This window comes from Fulmarus glacialis, unplaced genomic scaffold (genome assembly GCF_000690835.1).
Source record: "Fulmarus glacialis isolate BGI_N327 unplaced genomic scaffold, ASM69083v1 scaffold5952, whole genome shotgun sequence".
NCBI classification, from domain to species: Eukaryota; Metazoa; Chordata; class Aves; order Procellariiformes; family Procellariidae; genus Fulmarus; species Fulmarus glacialis.
The window spans coordinates 48,891-64,610 of NW_009195843.1; the positions used below are offsets into that span (position 1 = coordinate 48,891).

The 15,720-nt window shown below is 38.5% G+C and overlaps 1 protein-coding gene across 2 annotated transcripts in view; it reads left to right on the top strand.

Annotated features, from left to right (window-relative positions):
* WDR7 (WD repeat domain 7) overlaps positions 1–15,720 on the top strand; it is a 132,393-nt gene that overhangs the window by 36,329 nt on the left and 80,344 nt on the right. For both annotated transcript variants that reach the window (XM_009588221.1, XM_009588222.1), the window contains one exon: positions 4,270–4,383. In XM_009588221.1, coding sequence (XP_009586516.1) covers positions 4,270–4,383 — 114 coding nt within the window. The remainder of the gene's footprint in view (positions 1–4,269; positions 4,384–15,720) is intronic.

Genomic DNA, 15,720 nt, shown 5'->3' on the forward strand with positions numbered 1-15,720 from the left:
TTTAATAGTGTTATTGTCTGTATGAACGTACACAAAGATGCTAACACTCTCAAGAAGAATAGTTATGGTATCAGAAAGGAAGAACAAAATAAGGAGCTTCAAATGTTGCTGTTCCCTGAAAGCAAAGAGATATACCTTTGATTCCTTCATCCTCCACTTCTCCCAATTTTGCCTCTTGATATAGGGGGGGCATAAATTACTATCAGCGTATTTTTTTTGTCCAGCATATGTTATTACTCTACAATAGTTCTTATATGCATGATGTAGAAACAGTGCTTCTCTTGCACGTTAATCAGTTTGTTTTAATTAAAACAAGTGGTAATAGCTGATAGAAGCTTGCTGCTGATATAAGATACTTTGTCATATGCATTTAATTGGCTCTTGAATGAATTGAGTGTGTGGTACTAGCAAACAGAGATGAAATCTTTCCCCGTTTGTATATTCGGTGCTCAGATCTAATAACAATTTTGGGACATGACCTTACTTGTGCAGATGAAGCAACTGGCATGTCTCCCAGCGTTTTGATAAAACGTGTTCAGAAGACTTGAAAGACTTGCAAAGGGTAAATTTGCACAGGGTTATCTTTTAATAATCTTTTAACTGATGCAAGAAAGATTATTGTCCCCTGTAGATGGTGAGGTGGAGGAGCAGGGAGAAAGCCAAGCGGATCTTGTTTTCTCTTTTGTGGGTCTGCCAGCACACCACCAGCTTGCGCTGCAGGGACCACCTCAAGTGGGCCCAGTTATGCTGTCACTGCTCCGAGCTGCTCACTTACAGCTGCCTGCACGGCTTCTGCATCACACTATTTGCAGTTCAGATGTTCGGACACATTAGGCTTCGTTTCACAACGCCTTGTAGGGGCAACAATAAATCTTTATTTTATTTGGGCCTTCAAATCCAAAATTGGCACGTCGGCTTGTTGACCCCACATCAAATGGGAATGGATGTATAAGTGATGCTATGAATTAAACCTATGAGAGATGTTGCAGGTGTTAGTATTTTTCAGGCTCCCACAGGGAGGAAAACAGTTAAGCTTTCAAAGCTTCATCTTGTATCTGCTAAGATTGTCATGCAACTGTAAATATTTGCCATGGCCTTGTCTGCTCCTCGTTTTCACAGCATACAGTTGTTTCTGAAATGCTACATAGTCTGTGGGGCATTTGCCACAAGGATGTGTTTTCAGGTGAAGTTCAAAAAGGGAAAAATGCTACTGCCTTTTTCTACCTGCTTATTTTTAAGAGCAAAGGCTATCTTCAGTTCAAACGGATTCTGCACATTAAATTCTCTTTTTAAAGGGATTCCTTTGCTGAATATTATGTTTCTATTTTGTTTCTTTTATTTATTTATTTTACCTTGGCCAGTGTAACGTTTTCTTAAAATGCTGAAGGCATCCTTTCAGGGCTCTGTGCAGCGGGACACTTGCAAGCTCTTGGTGGTGGGTCTGTCTGCCAAGCCCTGGGAGGGACAGGTATGTTTAAAAATATGTGATGTTACTGCAGGTAGAAAAATGGCTACTATGGCTTTAATGGAAAGCAAAAGGTTATCTTGCCCCAGCCTTTGTGTGCGTGTGGGATGCGGATGGAGCCGGCAGACAGGCAGTGCGCTGGGCGGCTGGGAGCTGCCCGGGATCGATCGGAGCGGTGTGAAGTGAATTAATGCGAGGCAGGCAGGCTGCCTGTCACGGGCTGCCGGGGTGCAGGCAGTGCTGGTCAGTCTCTGCAGAAATCTGTTTTCAATACATTCTGTCCAGAAATTAAATATAGACACTTCTCTTGCTTCCCATATTGCTAAAACCCAGTTCATTCAGGTAAATGTTTGTATCAAATTACTGTTTCTTTTTAGGTGAAAATCTTACATGTGGCAGCACAAAATTAAAGAAATTTAATAGATATCCTTAAGTTGTGTCTGTCTTTAAACTGCTTCAGATAATAATCCATGTTATCACGGAAAGCAAAATAAATATGAGAAGTCTATAATAACGAATATGCTGTTGTCAGTTTTTACGAATATTTCTGGTAGGCTTATATTTCTGTTAGAAAGTTTTATTTAAAGCCAGATTAATTGAGTAAAACTTAATTAAACTTCCATTGATTTAAATGGAAGTTTTCATTGAGTAAGGATAGTTTGATTGGACCCCAAAGACTTTGCTATTTATATATGTGATTGATCATCTTGCTCATGCAAGGTTTGACTTAAAAGAACACAAACAAGTAAGGCAAATAATTTTGTGCTGCAACATTTTAATGTATTAAATGAATAATGAGTTTAGGATGCTGCAGTAAATAGTAAATTGTAATAATGGCGTAAGTTTCTAGTACAAGTATATCTTAATTTTCCAATATTTTCTAACATATCGACTGGTTTATTTCTAATACATTCAGGGTTTTACGATCTTTTCATTGCTAAAATGTGTTTCTAAGACATTTTTTGTGAATTATATAGAAAACACTTGTGTCCAGGAATACATGTTCCTCCTTTCTGGATTTTCATTGAGAGGAAGTGATAATTGATTGCCTGACGTATTTGCGTGATGGCTATTTTTCTCCCCTTTTGGCTTTATCCATTCAGTGTTTTTTGGGGAATGTTTAATCATTCTGATTAAATAGATTTTTTTACTCATATTTTTATTTTAATTGTATAAAATTGTAATAAACTTTTCTAATTTTTTGTACACTGTACTTAGAATCGCCTCCTGCAAAGGCACTTATTTCCTTTCATTCTTTATAACTAGTCTTGCTAAGCTCTTTAGAAAGGTGTAGCACATCTAATACAGAAAATCAGCCTCTTTTCAGCAACTCAGGGCTAGAAAGCAGGGAAAGAGGTGAGGTAACAACTAAATAAATCAAAGGCTTTGAATTTTGGCCCAGCCTAAACCTACCTTTTAGGGACTGCTTGACCCTTGGCTTCTACTGACGTGGGTGTTCAACCACAGAAAATATTCACTCTGAGATGAAAGCTCATCGGTCAAAGCCTTCATACTGCAGTTTTCAAAAGGCATGCAAACTCTTCACCCTTCTCTGGGTGTGGAAAGAAATCAAAGATGACCCAGAGTTAAATGGCTTTCAGGTGTGGATTTACAAACCTTGTTGTACACAGCCAACAGAGATTCCCCCTTGTGATTTATTATGATACCGTCATCTTTTCATTTATCAATCACATTCATATGTTTGGAGAAGACTAGGAAGTTATTACATGAAAACTACTGACAACTGAAGTAATGCACGTTAATGATTTCATAAAGATGATCTAAAAGCAGAAGAGGAGCAGCAGCAGGTACAGTGGGCAGTTCTCCACTGCCCAGTGCCAAACCATTGCTGGTGCCTGTGATGGTCAGCGAGAGCTGTCTGCCTTCCGCAAGGCAGGGTCATTTATGCAGATCTAATTACTTGTTGAAATTTGGTTGGTGCTGACAAAGGGCCGTGCTCCTTGTTTTAAAGGGGCCTTAATGCCCCTGTGGATTGCAAACCTAATGCCACGATCAGTAAAGCAGCAATCTCTTCATATAATAAGATTTTTGATAGTATAAGCTGACATAGAGGATGTATTGGGAGGAAAGAAATTTTATCAGGGCATCCTTTCAGTCTGCTTTTTAGCTTTCCTAAAGCTCTTTGGGAAGACCACTTGTGAGGCTTAGCAAAACACTTCTTTTTATAATTTTTTGATTGATTTGTGGTAAGGCTCATATAGGGAATAACTAAAGATTATAACTGGGCAGGGTATAAACCAGTGAATTATAACTTCAATCACATGGTGTTATGTGGCATGATTTGCTGTTCATTATGTAATTTCTAATAGTAACTAACAGGTGCATCCCAACCCAAACGACGTGGAATGAGGCAGCTGAATTAATATACTCTGAAGGTAGGCTGGAAAAACTGCACTGTTTTTGGTGAGAGAGATGGAGTATTAAGAGGGGATGTAAGAGAAGCTCTGCTGGAACTCTGTATTTTATGGCTAAACAAGTTTTTAGTGTGTAATGTGTGTATCTAGTATTTTTAATGCTGCTAGAAGATGGCAGAAAAAGAAGAAAATGCAAAAGTGATATTTATGTGTGGAAAAGATTTTTAAGGGATAGGTTTGTGAAAAGTCTGCATACAGTATGAAGGGAAACCAGAAAATAGTTGCCCTTTGCTTTATCTATGTTTCATAGCATTACATTGCATGGTTCAGAATATCAAAAGATAATTACTTCCCCCCCACCACCCCCCGTCTAAGGATGTTATCTACCAAAATCACTGACTTTTATGGGTGTTCGGTTGTTTCTTTCAGCTGGAGTAACCACAGAAGCCATTCAAACTGGTAGTGCAAGCCCAGATTCATTGGGAACAGAAGCAAAAGTTCAGGAAGAAGAGCATGATCTGGTTGACGATGACATCACGGCAGGTGAGCATTAATATAATGAATATGTTATTTTTTGACATACTAGGTACCGTGCAGAGGAGATGGAACACTTTCTGCCAGATAGCATATTTTTCATGAGAAAACGAAATACTAAGGCTGCTTATGAAGAAGAGTGCGCTATTAGAAACGAAGTTACTCAAAAGCAGAAAAGAGCTGTAGACAAAAACTAAATACCCACTTAACTGTAACTACTATAATAATATTGTGTTACTTCTGAATCATTACCTATATTTTAATATATGTGTTTGAGCTTTTAAGTCTGCCTGCAACCGATATGTTTAGCTTGTAGTTCTTGAAGAATAAAGGCTTTGTATGTTTCTTTATAGTTATCCCTTAAATTATTTACCTTGGTGAAAGATCTGATGTAAGGGTGCTACCATCAGTCTGCTTGATTAAATTGAGGGGTTTTTCCAACGAGTAAGCGCTGCTAGTTTGTCACACATAGCATTCAAGTGTATTTCATTTCTACAATACTCATATAGCTTTTTACTGTTGCTCTAGTTTATTGTAGACTGGCAGGTAAAGTCAAGAGTTCTGGTCCATCAAGGCATATTCTGAAATGACAGACCATACAAAGATATGCATTTAATTATAAGCAATTATTTTTTGATTCTTTTTTCATGCTTCTTTACGCAGTGTCATAGGGAAAATATCTATATGCTCAATATCAATATCCTTGGAATTTGAATGACTACAGTATGTATTTTAACATAGTATACTGCAGATTATAGAGCGTGAAAGCTGTCCTTTTTTTTGCTGAGCCTTTTACAGATTTTTGTGAAAGTCTAAAAGAAAACTAGTTATTTCTATTGACCTGAATACAGTTAGTATGACAGATCTAGTTTTGGGTCAAGTCTCTGGTTGAAGGTGCCTGAGACAGGATTACTACTGGTGGAAGAGCAGCCTGTCTGGAGCAGGGAGCATTAACACAGGTTGGGAGTAAAAGGCTAACTGGAAATAGCCAGGAGGGAAGTAGGATGCTGGGAATGCCTTTAGCAGCAGGGGACGATGCAGGACTTGTCAAGAAACAACAATGAATGGAGGATGGACCCTTGGAAAAATTAAAAATAAATTAATGTGTGGGCTCAGCATACACTGAAACACAGATTTCCCCAACCTATACAACAGAGCAGTGTTTCCTTCAGGAATATATACCATCTCCTTGGCTGTTAGAGACCACCTGGTTGTTTTTCTGGGAGCTTTAGCAATAGCATTGTTATAAACAATTTTGTGTTATATCTGGGACAGCTTTCTGCCCCTTCAATGTCGTATGTTCTTTTCACGGGAAACAGATTGAAGATGGGATGTTTTAATGGAGTAAGTTCCAAATTATGTGTGGTTTTTTGCTATGTGCTAGACTGTTGAGTTTTGAGGTTTTCAGAAAGCTATCCACTATGTTGTTAGTCTGATGATAGTAACAATTTCATTTACAGAGAAAGGGCTTCTGTTGTTAAAAGCAGTTGAGCTTTTAAAAAAAGTATCCTAAGGAAAGATGAAATTTTGGTCTACAACTGAATACAATTAGTTTTGTGTTGGTAGAATAAAAAAAAAGAAAGAAGAAAAGAGTTTTGAGACCATTTAAACTTAACCTTATCTTAAAAATATGATGCAGCTTCTTTCTATAGTGGTCCTATTAAGGCTAATATTTATTGATTTGACTGCACAAAGTAATGCTGGTGTGCAGTGGTCAACAGGATTTTTTTCAGTTCAAACTGAGATTCACCAAATGCTTTCATTTATCCAAATAATTTTTTAAAAGGATCACTTTCACATCAGTTCTTTTAGAGAGTAAAGCATTTTAGCTTAGCTGGCTGAAAAGCACTGAAGCCTGTTTCTGGAAATACTTCAGTAATACACTACAGTGCCTCTTAAGCATTTAAAAACACACACGCAGGAGTTATTTAGAAAATTGGGTCTATCTTCAAATGCACTGAAAATACGTGTAAGAATAGTCTTCCAATGTAGTAGTATTTATTGCTATCTTTAATGCCTGAAAGGCTTTTCTGGATAACTAAAAGTAGAGCAAACGTTTTGCTTAAATAATTCACAACAGCATTTCTTCCTAGTTGGGCATAAAATCTACTGGCTTCAGTCATCGACATTTTGCAATTCATCGTGATGGTAAATTGGCTTTTTCAAAAAAAATTTTTTCGTATTTGTAATCTATTTGTATTTTCAATGTAATTTTAGGATCCAAGATAGCATCTAAGTTTTATTGTAGAAATCCAAATATGTTTTTCCAATAAATAAAGGAAGAGCAAGATACTTTAAGAAAAAAACAAAACAAAACACCAGCAACATAGTACTGTTACATATTTGGAAACACAAATATGTGTCTTTATGTTTTAACACAAGTGCAGCAGGATCTATAGGGGATAATAAAACAAGGACATGGCTGAGCACATAACAGGGATAAATGGTCAAATGTCACCGATGCTGTGAAAAAGGCAGCATTGTAGTGCATCACTACCTCTCCTGACAGATTTATTTACTTACAAAGAAAATGATAGAACAGCATAAGTAGACTGTCTTTAAAAATCCACTGAGTTTACTGTGCGGAGCTATTTTGGAAATGAAGAACTTCAAGGAAGTAACTTTTAGGCTGCAGAAGTGTTTGCCTCTGAGCTGTGCAACATTACCTTAGTAATGGAAATAAATAACATGTTGGGGCACAGTATGATAGATCTATATCTCTTTGAAAAATTGTATGGATTGCTCTTATACCTAATCAACAGAAACTTCTAGCAAGTTTAGAATTAAATTAGTTCTATTTAATTCCCAGGGCAGCCGTAGACGTTTCCAGACTTAGGCGAATATCCTACCGGTGGCATTTGGTATTGCTTGTAATAGGAATGCTAGGTTTCGGTTAAGACCTTGTTGCTGATGGTGCCACATACAACGAAAGATGACTCTTGCCATGAAGAGCTTATTCTAATCTCTGTTCCACTAGCTTAGATAATACCGCCAACATCTTCAGCATTGCATAATGTGGAATTTTTGCATGGCAATCACATTTTGTAACGATGACCTTATTCACGTTAATATTGACAATGACACTTGCAAAGCACAAACCCATTCCTGGTTCTAATTAAACACTAATTTTTTAAAAACATTTTTTCCCCCTTTCATGAACTCTGAATGGCATGTACAGCCACCTCAGCTGCAAAGACTATAGAAGAATAGACTGCCTCGATTTTGTAGATACGAGGTTTTCAAAAATATACCTCTGTGTGTGTTAAATCTGCACCTGGACCACTTCATTGGCCTGTGCTTCACCCAGCAGCGAGCTCAGCCGAACTGCTGCTGCAGTGCTTTGGTGGAAAAGAAGGTACATGTTGGAACTCATTTGGACCTTGCTTTTGCCATTGTTTGAAGCAGTGGTGCCACATACGTGTGTGCAAGGTGGAAGCGGATGCAAGCCCTAAGAGTTCTGCTAGAGGGTTTGGTCTAATTCTGGGAGATTTGGAGGAGTTTTATGTAAGACACACAGCTCTCAGGGAGAGAGAGTTAGATGTCCTTGGAATGTTGTTCCGACCCTAGCGAACAGATTTCGTGCCCCTAATTAGTTTGATTACAAAAATCTGTTGTCTGCTATTAAACAGTAAACAGTTTATGGTTTTTCTATGCTTTGTTTTTAATAGCTATGTGAAAACAAAATGTCGGTGGGTGGGAAATTCAAGGCACAGACTGCTGTGCCTGCTCCTGGGAGGTAACACTGCCCTGAGGAACAGAAACATAGCACTGACAACTCACTCATGCTGGCTTGCTTGTAAAATGATAACACTCCAACAGGTGGCCTGACAGGTAACAAAGTTAAATACACTGTTATTGGACCTATTATTCTGTTTTGGTATTTCTGTAAATAAAAACAGTAACAGATACAATTTTCATTCAATTTTACTTGAGCCAACATAAACGTTTATCATTTTAGGAAACACTGAGATATAGCATAGTCAATTGCTGCATCAGGATAGTGGGGAATTGAATTGAAATGCAATTTATTCCTAAGGATCTGTCATTCCAAAAGCTGGGAGATAGGGGATGTGGACTGCTTTAGCTACAGAGATAAGGCTTACTATTTGGTCCAGTCCATTTTCTCCTGCATGCTACCATGACACGTTAATGCACAGAACGGGAAGAAATAATGGTCAGCCTTCTCCTTGTCCCTTGGTGATCCCTTGCACAGAGAGAGAAAGATCTGTTTGAAAATGTCTTGTGGCAGGGTAAGGCAATAAATAGATGCTTTAAAAATACTCTTTGTTTAGCTGTGTAACCAAAAGGAGTCTCAGTCAAGCCGACTCTTAGGTCTGACTTGTGCATTTTACAGACACTTATTTCTGATATGAGAGAGTTCCAGCAATTATTGTAGTGCACGTACAAAGGTTTATATGGAAAATAAAATCTTGGAATGCTACTGATAAATGTTTGTCAACTTGAAAATTTAATATTTTAAGTCTCTTCTGTCAATATTCACAAATCTATTTTTGTGCATAATAAGTATTATTTTTTAAGCAATAACTATCCTTTAACTGGCAAAGTCAGAAGCAAAAAATATTGCTAGATTAACCCATACTCTAAATTTAAAAATAGCTCTTTAATCAGTGACAGTATTTGTCTGTATTAAAGATTCAACAGTTATAAGGGCAGGGTTTGTGTTTCTCGTGATTCATCTTGTATCTTACCACACCATCACTGCTGTTGAAGTGTAGCAGTACGTGGAACGCATTTGCAGGCATTTTTAACTTCCAGCATTTTCTCATATTTTGAGCACTTCTTATTTTACCCCCACTGTCTAGACTTTCTGATTTTGGTACCATCTATCTATTTGAAGTAGTTTTAAATTAGTTCCTAGGTGATGTATTATTTTTCTGTGTGTTACTACAATTTTTTACTCAAAGGCTTATGCTGTAACAGAAGAATATATTTCAACAAAATGTGGACTGAAAGTTGTGGACAGTCATCTGTTAAGTCATATATTATGCTTTTTTTTTTTCTTTTGTTAAATTTTTAATAATATATTGAGCTTCTGGATTAGTTTGGTGGTTTCTCTTCATTCTCTTTCTTACTGCTGGAGCTGGATTTCTTTGAAGCGGGAGCGACAGGTGCCGTTGCCCATTGCGTCCCTCCCGTTACCAGCCAGACTTCCACTGAAAATTTGGGGTACGCAACAAATGAAACCATCTGCCATCCCCAGCAAACAAGCCAGTGGCCCACTGTTCAGCACAATGAGGGTGCCAAAAGAGTCAGTCTCTGGACAAAGTTCCTGCTGGGTTTCTTTTAAATAGGTTAGACCGAACCTGAGCACCTTCCACAAACCCTGTCACATACATTTTTGTATCTCCAAAGCCCACCATAGAGAGATCAAAGCAGCTTTTAATTTGTATCTAATCACTCATTGGAAAACCGTCTACCATATCATGCGCTGACTATTGTGTAAAACACCAGAAAAGTGAGGTTTTATCATCTAAAGCAAACTTCATCCCATTCAGATGCTAATTAAGAAAATAGAGAAAATACTCACTGACTCATCTCTGTCCCTTGGTCTTTTCTGTTACATTTAAAAATGGAATGTGAATTCACAGACACAAGTTATTTAACATGTAAAAGTTAATTTTTAATGGAGTTTCCGTGTGTACTAACAGGAATTCTGAAGCATCTTGAGAAATGTGTCTAATAGATAATTGTATACCAAGTTAATTGAGAATCTAGGTTCCTACAATTTGTGATTAGCTGTCTACAAGGAGGCATGAAATTATGGGTAAAATTCTGTTCCTTTTTTTTTTTTAAGGAAACATAATTCATGTAAAAACACAGGGTTTTTCAACAAAGCCGCATGTATTTGAAAAGATACAGGCATCTGCCAGTCAAACAGATGTCGCCCAGTAAACGCCATTAAGAGCTCTGCTCTCTGCGAGGGGGTTATGGGCTTGACATCTGTCTGAATGGCATCTGCCAGCGTTGGGAAAGCGCTACATGTATTCATTAAGGAAGCACTAATTCAAGAAAACGGGTTTGCTTGGGGGGCTGGTGGGGTGGTTTCTAATTAATGGAGAAGCATAGAGCAGTTCAGAGCTCAGAGCTGTGGGCCGTGCTCAGGTGGTGGGTCCGTCCTCAGCCGGGCCTGGCAGCTGCAAGAGGAGCTGGGCAAGGGCTGCCAAAGAGCCAGATACAAACCGGGCTGCCAGTTTGTCTTTAGTTCTAACGTTTATATTGATGTAGAAATAACTAACATTTCTGAAATTACTATAGATTTTAAGAAAATAAATAAAAGTGCCTTGGCTGAAAAAGCTAGCAAACTTGAATAAAAATTTCCAAGTTATTCACTTAACAAAAGGCAATAGGTTTTATGTGCTAACTTGGATTGCAGCATTGTTAAATATCTTTGTCCTCTGTGGGAAGCAACATCAGTTTTTCTTCAGCTTGTGGGCCACAGAGCTGAAAACAGAAAAACTTGGACATGGGGACACATGTGCCAGCTTCACAGTGTTCGGCAGCTGCTTGTCTGCAGCTGGAAGATGTTGCCAGCTGCTTCGGATAGGGTGTGCAGAACTTTGCAGTTGCCCCTGTGCTGCAGGTTTTGCGTAGCTGAGGACTAACAGTTAGAGCGGCTCGCCGGTGGCCGGCCGGGGGGTGCAGGGCACAGCGCGGCCTCTCTTCCTACCTCCCGCGAGGGTGGCTGGGGTAAAAACCTGGCGGAGCTGCTCTGTCTAGAGGGTGGACGTTTCGGTGCGTTAAGTTTAGCGTGCTCTCTATACCTATGTATTTACACCATGATGTATTAATTCAGAGGCCACAACTTGTATCACAGGAGCAAGTAACTTTTCAAATTTAAAAATATTTACCTCATCTCATCTATCACATATTCCAATAAAATCAGTATCATGCCTGAAAGCTATACTTGCAGGCAGTGTGGTTTTGAAGAAAGACTGTTAAACATTGATCTCTTTAGTGTAGCATGAGGAGCAGTCTTTAACATGCATTCATCTACAAATGCTCGTTTTTGTATTTGGAAAGATAATTTTTTTCATTTAGTTTTGTATACTTTCTGATATCTGTACTTATTTGATAGTATACAGCTTAATACTAAGCTTTGCAGAGTGTATCTGAGTAGTATCAGTCCTTACACCGTCTTATTTTGTGTGCAAAAGTGGGAAGTCGGCATCATTGTGTCATCATTATATGTCAGTACTTTGTGAAAATCGATCTGGGACTCGTCTGAAATTCTTTTGTTGTTTTGGTGGCAGATGTCTTCTTCCAGCGCTACGCAGTCTCCCTTTGTGCCGCAGTTACTCTGAAAAATCGTATTAACTTGGGAAAAGTTAGTTCTCTTTGTCTTAGAAAAACACTTATACCTTAATTGTATGCTTCTGGCTGTTCATCTTCTCTCAGTGATGTTAGGCAGAAACACTTCAGCATGATGTTTTCCTTAACTCAATCAATGACTTTTGAAAGATTGTTACAGTCAAAAGAAAGTGATTTAGAATAATCTCTTCAGGTGTAGAAGTGGAGTCTTAAAGAGGCACAGGTTATAAAAGCAGCGTATTAAAATGTCATTTTTTTCTGAGAGTCCTCGTTTCTTTATCTCTTTATTCTCTTACGTTTCTTTTTTGGTTAGCATTGCAACAAAAAACTGCGTACAACTCATACTTCTTAGTTTTTCTTTTTTGGTTCTGATAATACTGTAATGATGTTAAAGTGTGTGGCAGGAATATGCTTAAATCTATACGATGTTTTCTTTGATGGTTGAGGCACAATAGCATCTAAACAGTTTCTGTGTTCTGTCGTTGCTGGGCGATGCATTTGGGACATGTCAAGGTCACCAGCTTTGGTACCGTTCTTAGCCAACTTCTTGACAGCAGTTTTTTGCCTAAAGAGAAGTTTATATTGTCACGTTTGTCTCACATTTGAAGAATGTCTCCAGTGGCACAGCAAGTCTTTGTGTTTTAGTGTTCGACAGAGGAGTTTTACTCCCCACATAGTACCCTGAGGAGGCAGCGGGCAGGGAAGTCCCTTATGGCCCATGCTGCAGCCCTAGCAAGGAGTGCGGTGGCTCTGAGGCCTTTGGTGAGACACAGGTAATGCAGGTAACACCACTCCTGTGCTAGCTTTGGGATGTGCGACAGCATCGGTACAGCTCCTTCTAACGTCCAGCATTTCAGAAAGGTGGGTGGTGACAAACAGTTGGAAATACCTCTCCAATTGCTCTTAATTTGCCTCAGTAAGTTTAAGTTTGATTACACGTGCTAAATGTAACAGTGCTGGCAAGATCTAAGTGTCTTGGGTTACATTAGCTTTAATCATGGACCAAACACTTCAAGAAGCTGTTCTGCTGCTAACGTGCATAGTATTCACTGCTTTTAGTAGTATTTACTTGTGTAAATTAACCATTTGCCTGTGGAAGGCAGTTCTTACAAATGTTGCCGTAAGAACTACTGGAGTCCAGGAATTCCCATGTGGAAATTACTTCCTCAGAAGCTTATGCTGGTTATTATTACATGAATCATTTTCTTGATGACCAATATATTGTTAAATATAATGTACGACTTAAGATTTCCTTTAGTCTTGGAAGCAACTTCTGAAATTTGGAAAGGTTTTTTTGCTTGTTTTAAGTTTACTGGACATCTGCAGTTTGAGATCACTGTCTTCTGTTTTCTACAACAAATGAGCTGTTTTCCATCTGTAGTCGAGTAAGTTCATTGCAGAATGTGAATTTACTGCATCAACAGCAGTAATAGCAATTCTGAAATTGCTGTGTTTATTACTTAGATATCTAAATGCTATTGCCCTGAGGTTACACTAATTCTTAAGGCAATGAAGTGATGATGTAAAGCAAAGAACTGAAACCTCTGTGCTTTTTTAATTTACATTTTTGGACTTGCTGGTGAAAAATGATGGTAAATTAGGTTTAAAATGTCAAGCCACAATTTCATTTATAATTACATATAGCTCATTAAAAGAACTAAACATGGGCAAAGTTTACTTGTGTGGGTACAGAACATCTTTTATAACTCAGAGTTAAACTGCTGGTGCCTTAGGGGCTGCTTTGACTCATGAAGGAAGAGATAAGGTCCGCATGGATGCGGCAGTCTCCTCACCTCTGGGTGCATAAGCCTTTCTTGTGTCGTCTGAACATGTTCTATAACCCCGACAATATGTAGACTACATTTCTTGGGGTAATCCTTTCAGAGGTCCCCACTTCATCAGTTTAAAACACATTTGCTCTGTGTACCGCTCTTGTGACTTTAATGGCTAATCACCTCCTCTGACCTATTTTCCTTCTCAAAAATATCAGGTGGTGTCTCAGCACTAAGTAAGTCTATGTTAGACTTCAAAAAGAAGAAAATATTTCTCTGTGTTGAAGTCCCAGAACTCACTCCGGGCATCCAGTAGCACAATAACCTGCCGAGCAGAAATTGTTGACCAGCCAATTATCTGTGATAGCAGGACTGCAGTCTGTACCAGTCTGCATGGTATGCCAGGATGAGATCATAAATACTCACCGTAAAATCCCCATCCTTCATCTTCCTGCCCAAGGAAGGTCTAGTGTGGTCACCTGGACGTAGCGAGTAGCTGTTGCATCTTATTTGCCCTAAACATTCATCTTTCTTGCATGAATCAAAGTGCTCTGCTCTTTTTCTAGAAAATCCTTCTGTCCCATCTCTTTGTGCCATGTAATGAGCTGCACTGCTCAAAGCAAGCAAGAGTCATAACAGCATGAGACTGGCAGATTGGCCCGTGCCTGTAGGACTCTCCTGGGCTTTGTCTCCCATGCTCTGCGCCGCAGCCTGCGGCCAGCCTCTCCTCTCCCCTTCTCCAGCCCCCCAGAGCCTGAGCAGCCGCTGTAGCAGTGGCCTCTTTCTCCTGAGCTCCAGCTGGACTTCCCTCATGATACACGACAGCTTGGTTAGATGCAGACATGAAATGAGAGATGTAGCCATAACCACATCGTTTCCTTAGACGTGGTCTCTTCCAGTGCTGGAAGAATAAATTTTTCACACACTTAGTTTTGGTTACTTTTTTCCGTCACTGGCAGATCTTTTTCACTACTTCTCAATAATTTTTTTGAAGGCATTTTTTAGCTATGCATAATTCTTCAGTTTTTATATGTAAACCATACTTCTTCATGCAAGTTTTACAGGACCTGATGATAGGAAGAACATAAAACATGGAGGGTTTTGACTGAGGTCAATGTTAAGTGGGTAAGGGAGCTGTTACCGCAATTTTAGATTGTGAATCTTCCCCCACTATGATAGGAGCAATGAAAAACAAAAGCTATACAAGGTACCAGGCTGACATTCAGAACAATAAACAGTGGGTACCAATCTGCACCTTTAGGCTCCTTATTTTGGTGTTCTGAATTTCCTTCCCTACCTCTTTCCAGTAACTCAAGGAAATTAGGGTCCTGGGTTGTCCTTCAGCTACCTAAACCACATGATGCGAATTCCCCCAGGCTGTCTTGCTCCATGAGTGGGATTTGAAGGGAAGGTATTCTCCTTCAAGTCAAAATCTTGCATCATTTAACAAGTGAAGAATTGCAGCTGGTTGGACTAGTCATGTTTGAAAGCATCTTCTTGTAGTTAATTACAAAAAGAGAAATTGTGTGCATTCACTTGTAATAATTCTAGACTTTACTGTTTGATATGTGTGTATATATATGCATTGTCTTAAGAAACTGGCTTGCCATGGTTAAATGTGTATTTTAAGCATAGGATTAGTCACAGCAAAGTTAGAGGATGTTATTCTTAAAATTAATTAGTTCTGTTGATACATTTTAAAAATGGTGTTTCCTTAGTTTGTGGTTTTTCTAGGTAGATTGTTGAAAACAACTTTTACGTTCTGAAGACCTGTTCCTGTGGGTGCTGTCTGATGTGATTTTATTCTAAACAAAAGTATTTTTCATGAAGACAGAGGTCTGGTATGAGATTTATAGCAGGTTTTTTTGTAATACGTTTTAATAGCAGCTGGTTTTATAGCATTTTATAGCATTTTTCTATACCTTCTTGTGGATAGTCAGTTTTCAAGCTAGCCAGGTTCAAAGCATTGGTTATCTACACAGTATATGAAAAACCTGATGGAAGTTTAAAAAATAAAAAAAGCAATACCTTATTGTGTTGGAAATTGCTTGTTTTCACACTTCAGCTGTAGTTTGGACAGCTGTAACTATTCAAAAATAAAATATAATGCAAACATATTGAACTGTGCTAAAAGATTATAATTTCAATAGTACTTTTTATATGCAAGAACTTTAATTTTACTTAATAATGTGAGAGAGATGATTAAAGTTCATACATTTCAGTCTTTTACCAGTCTTTGCACTTT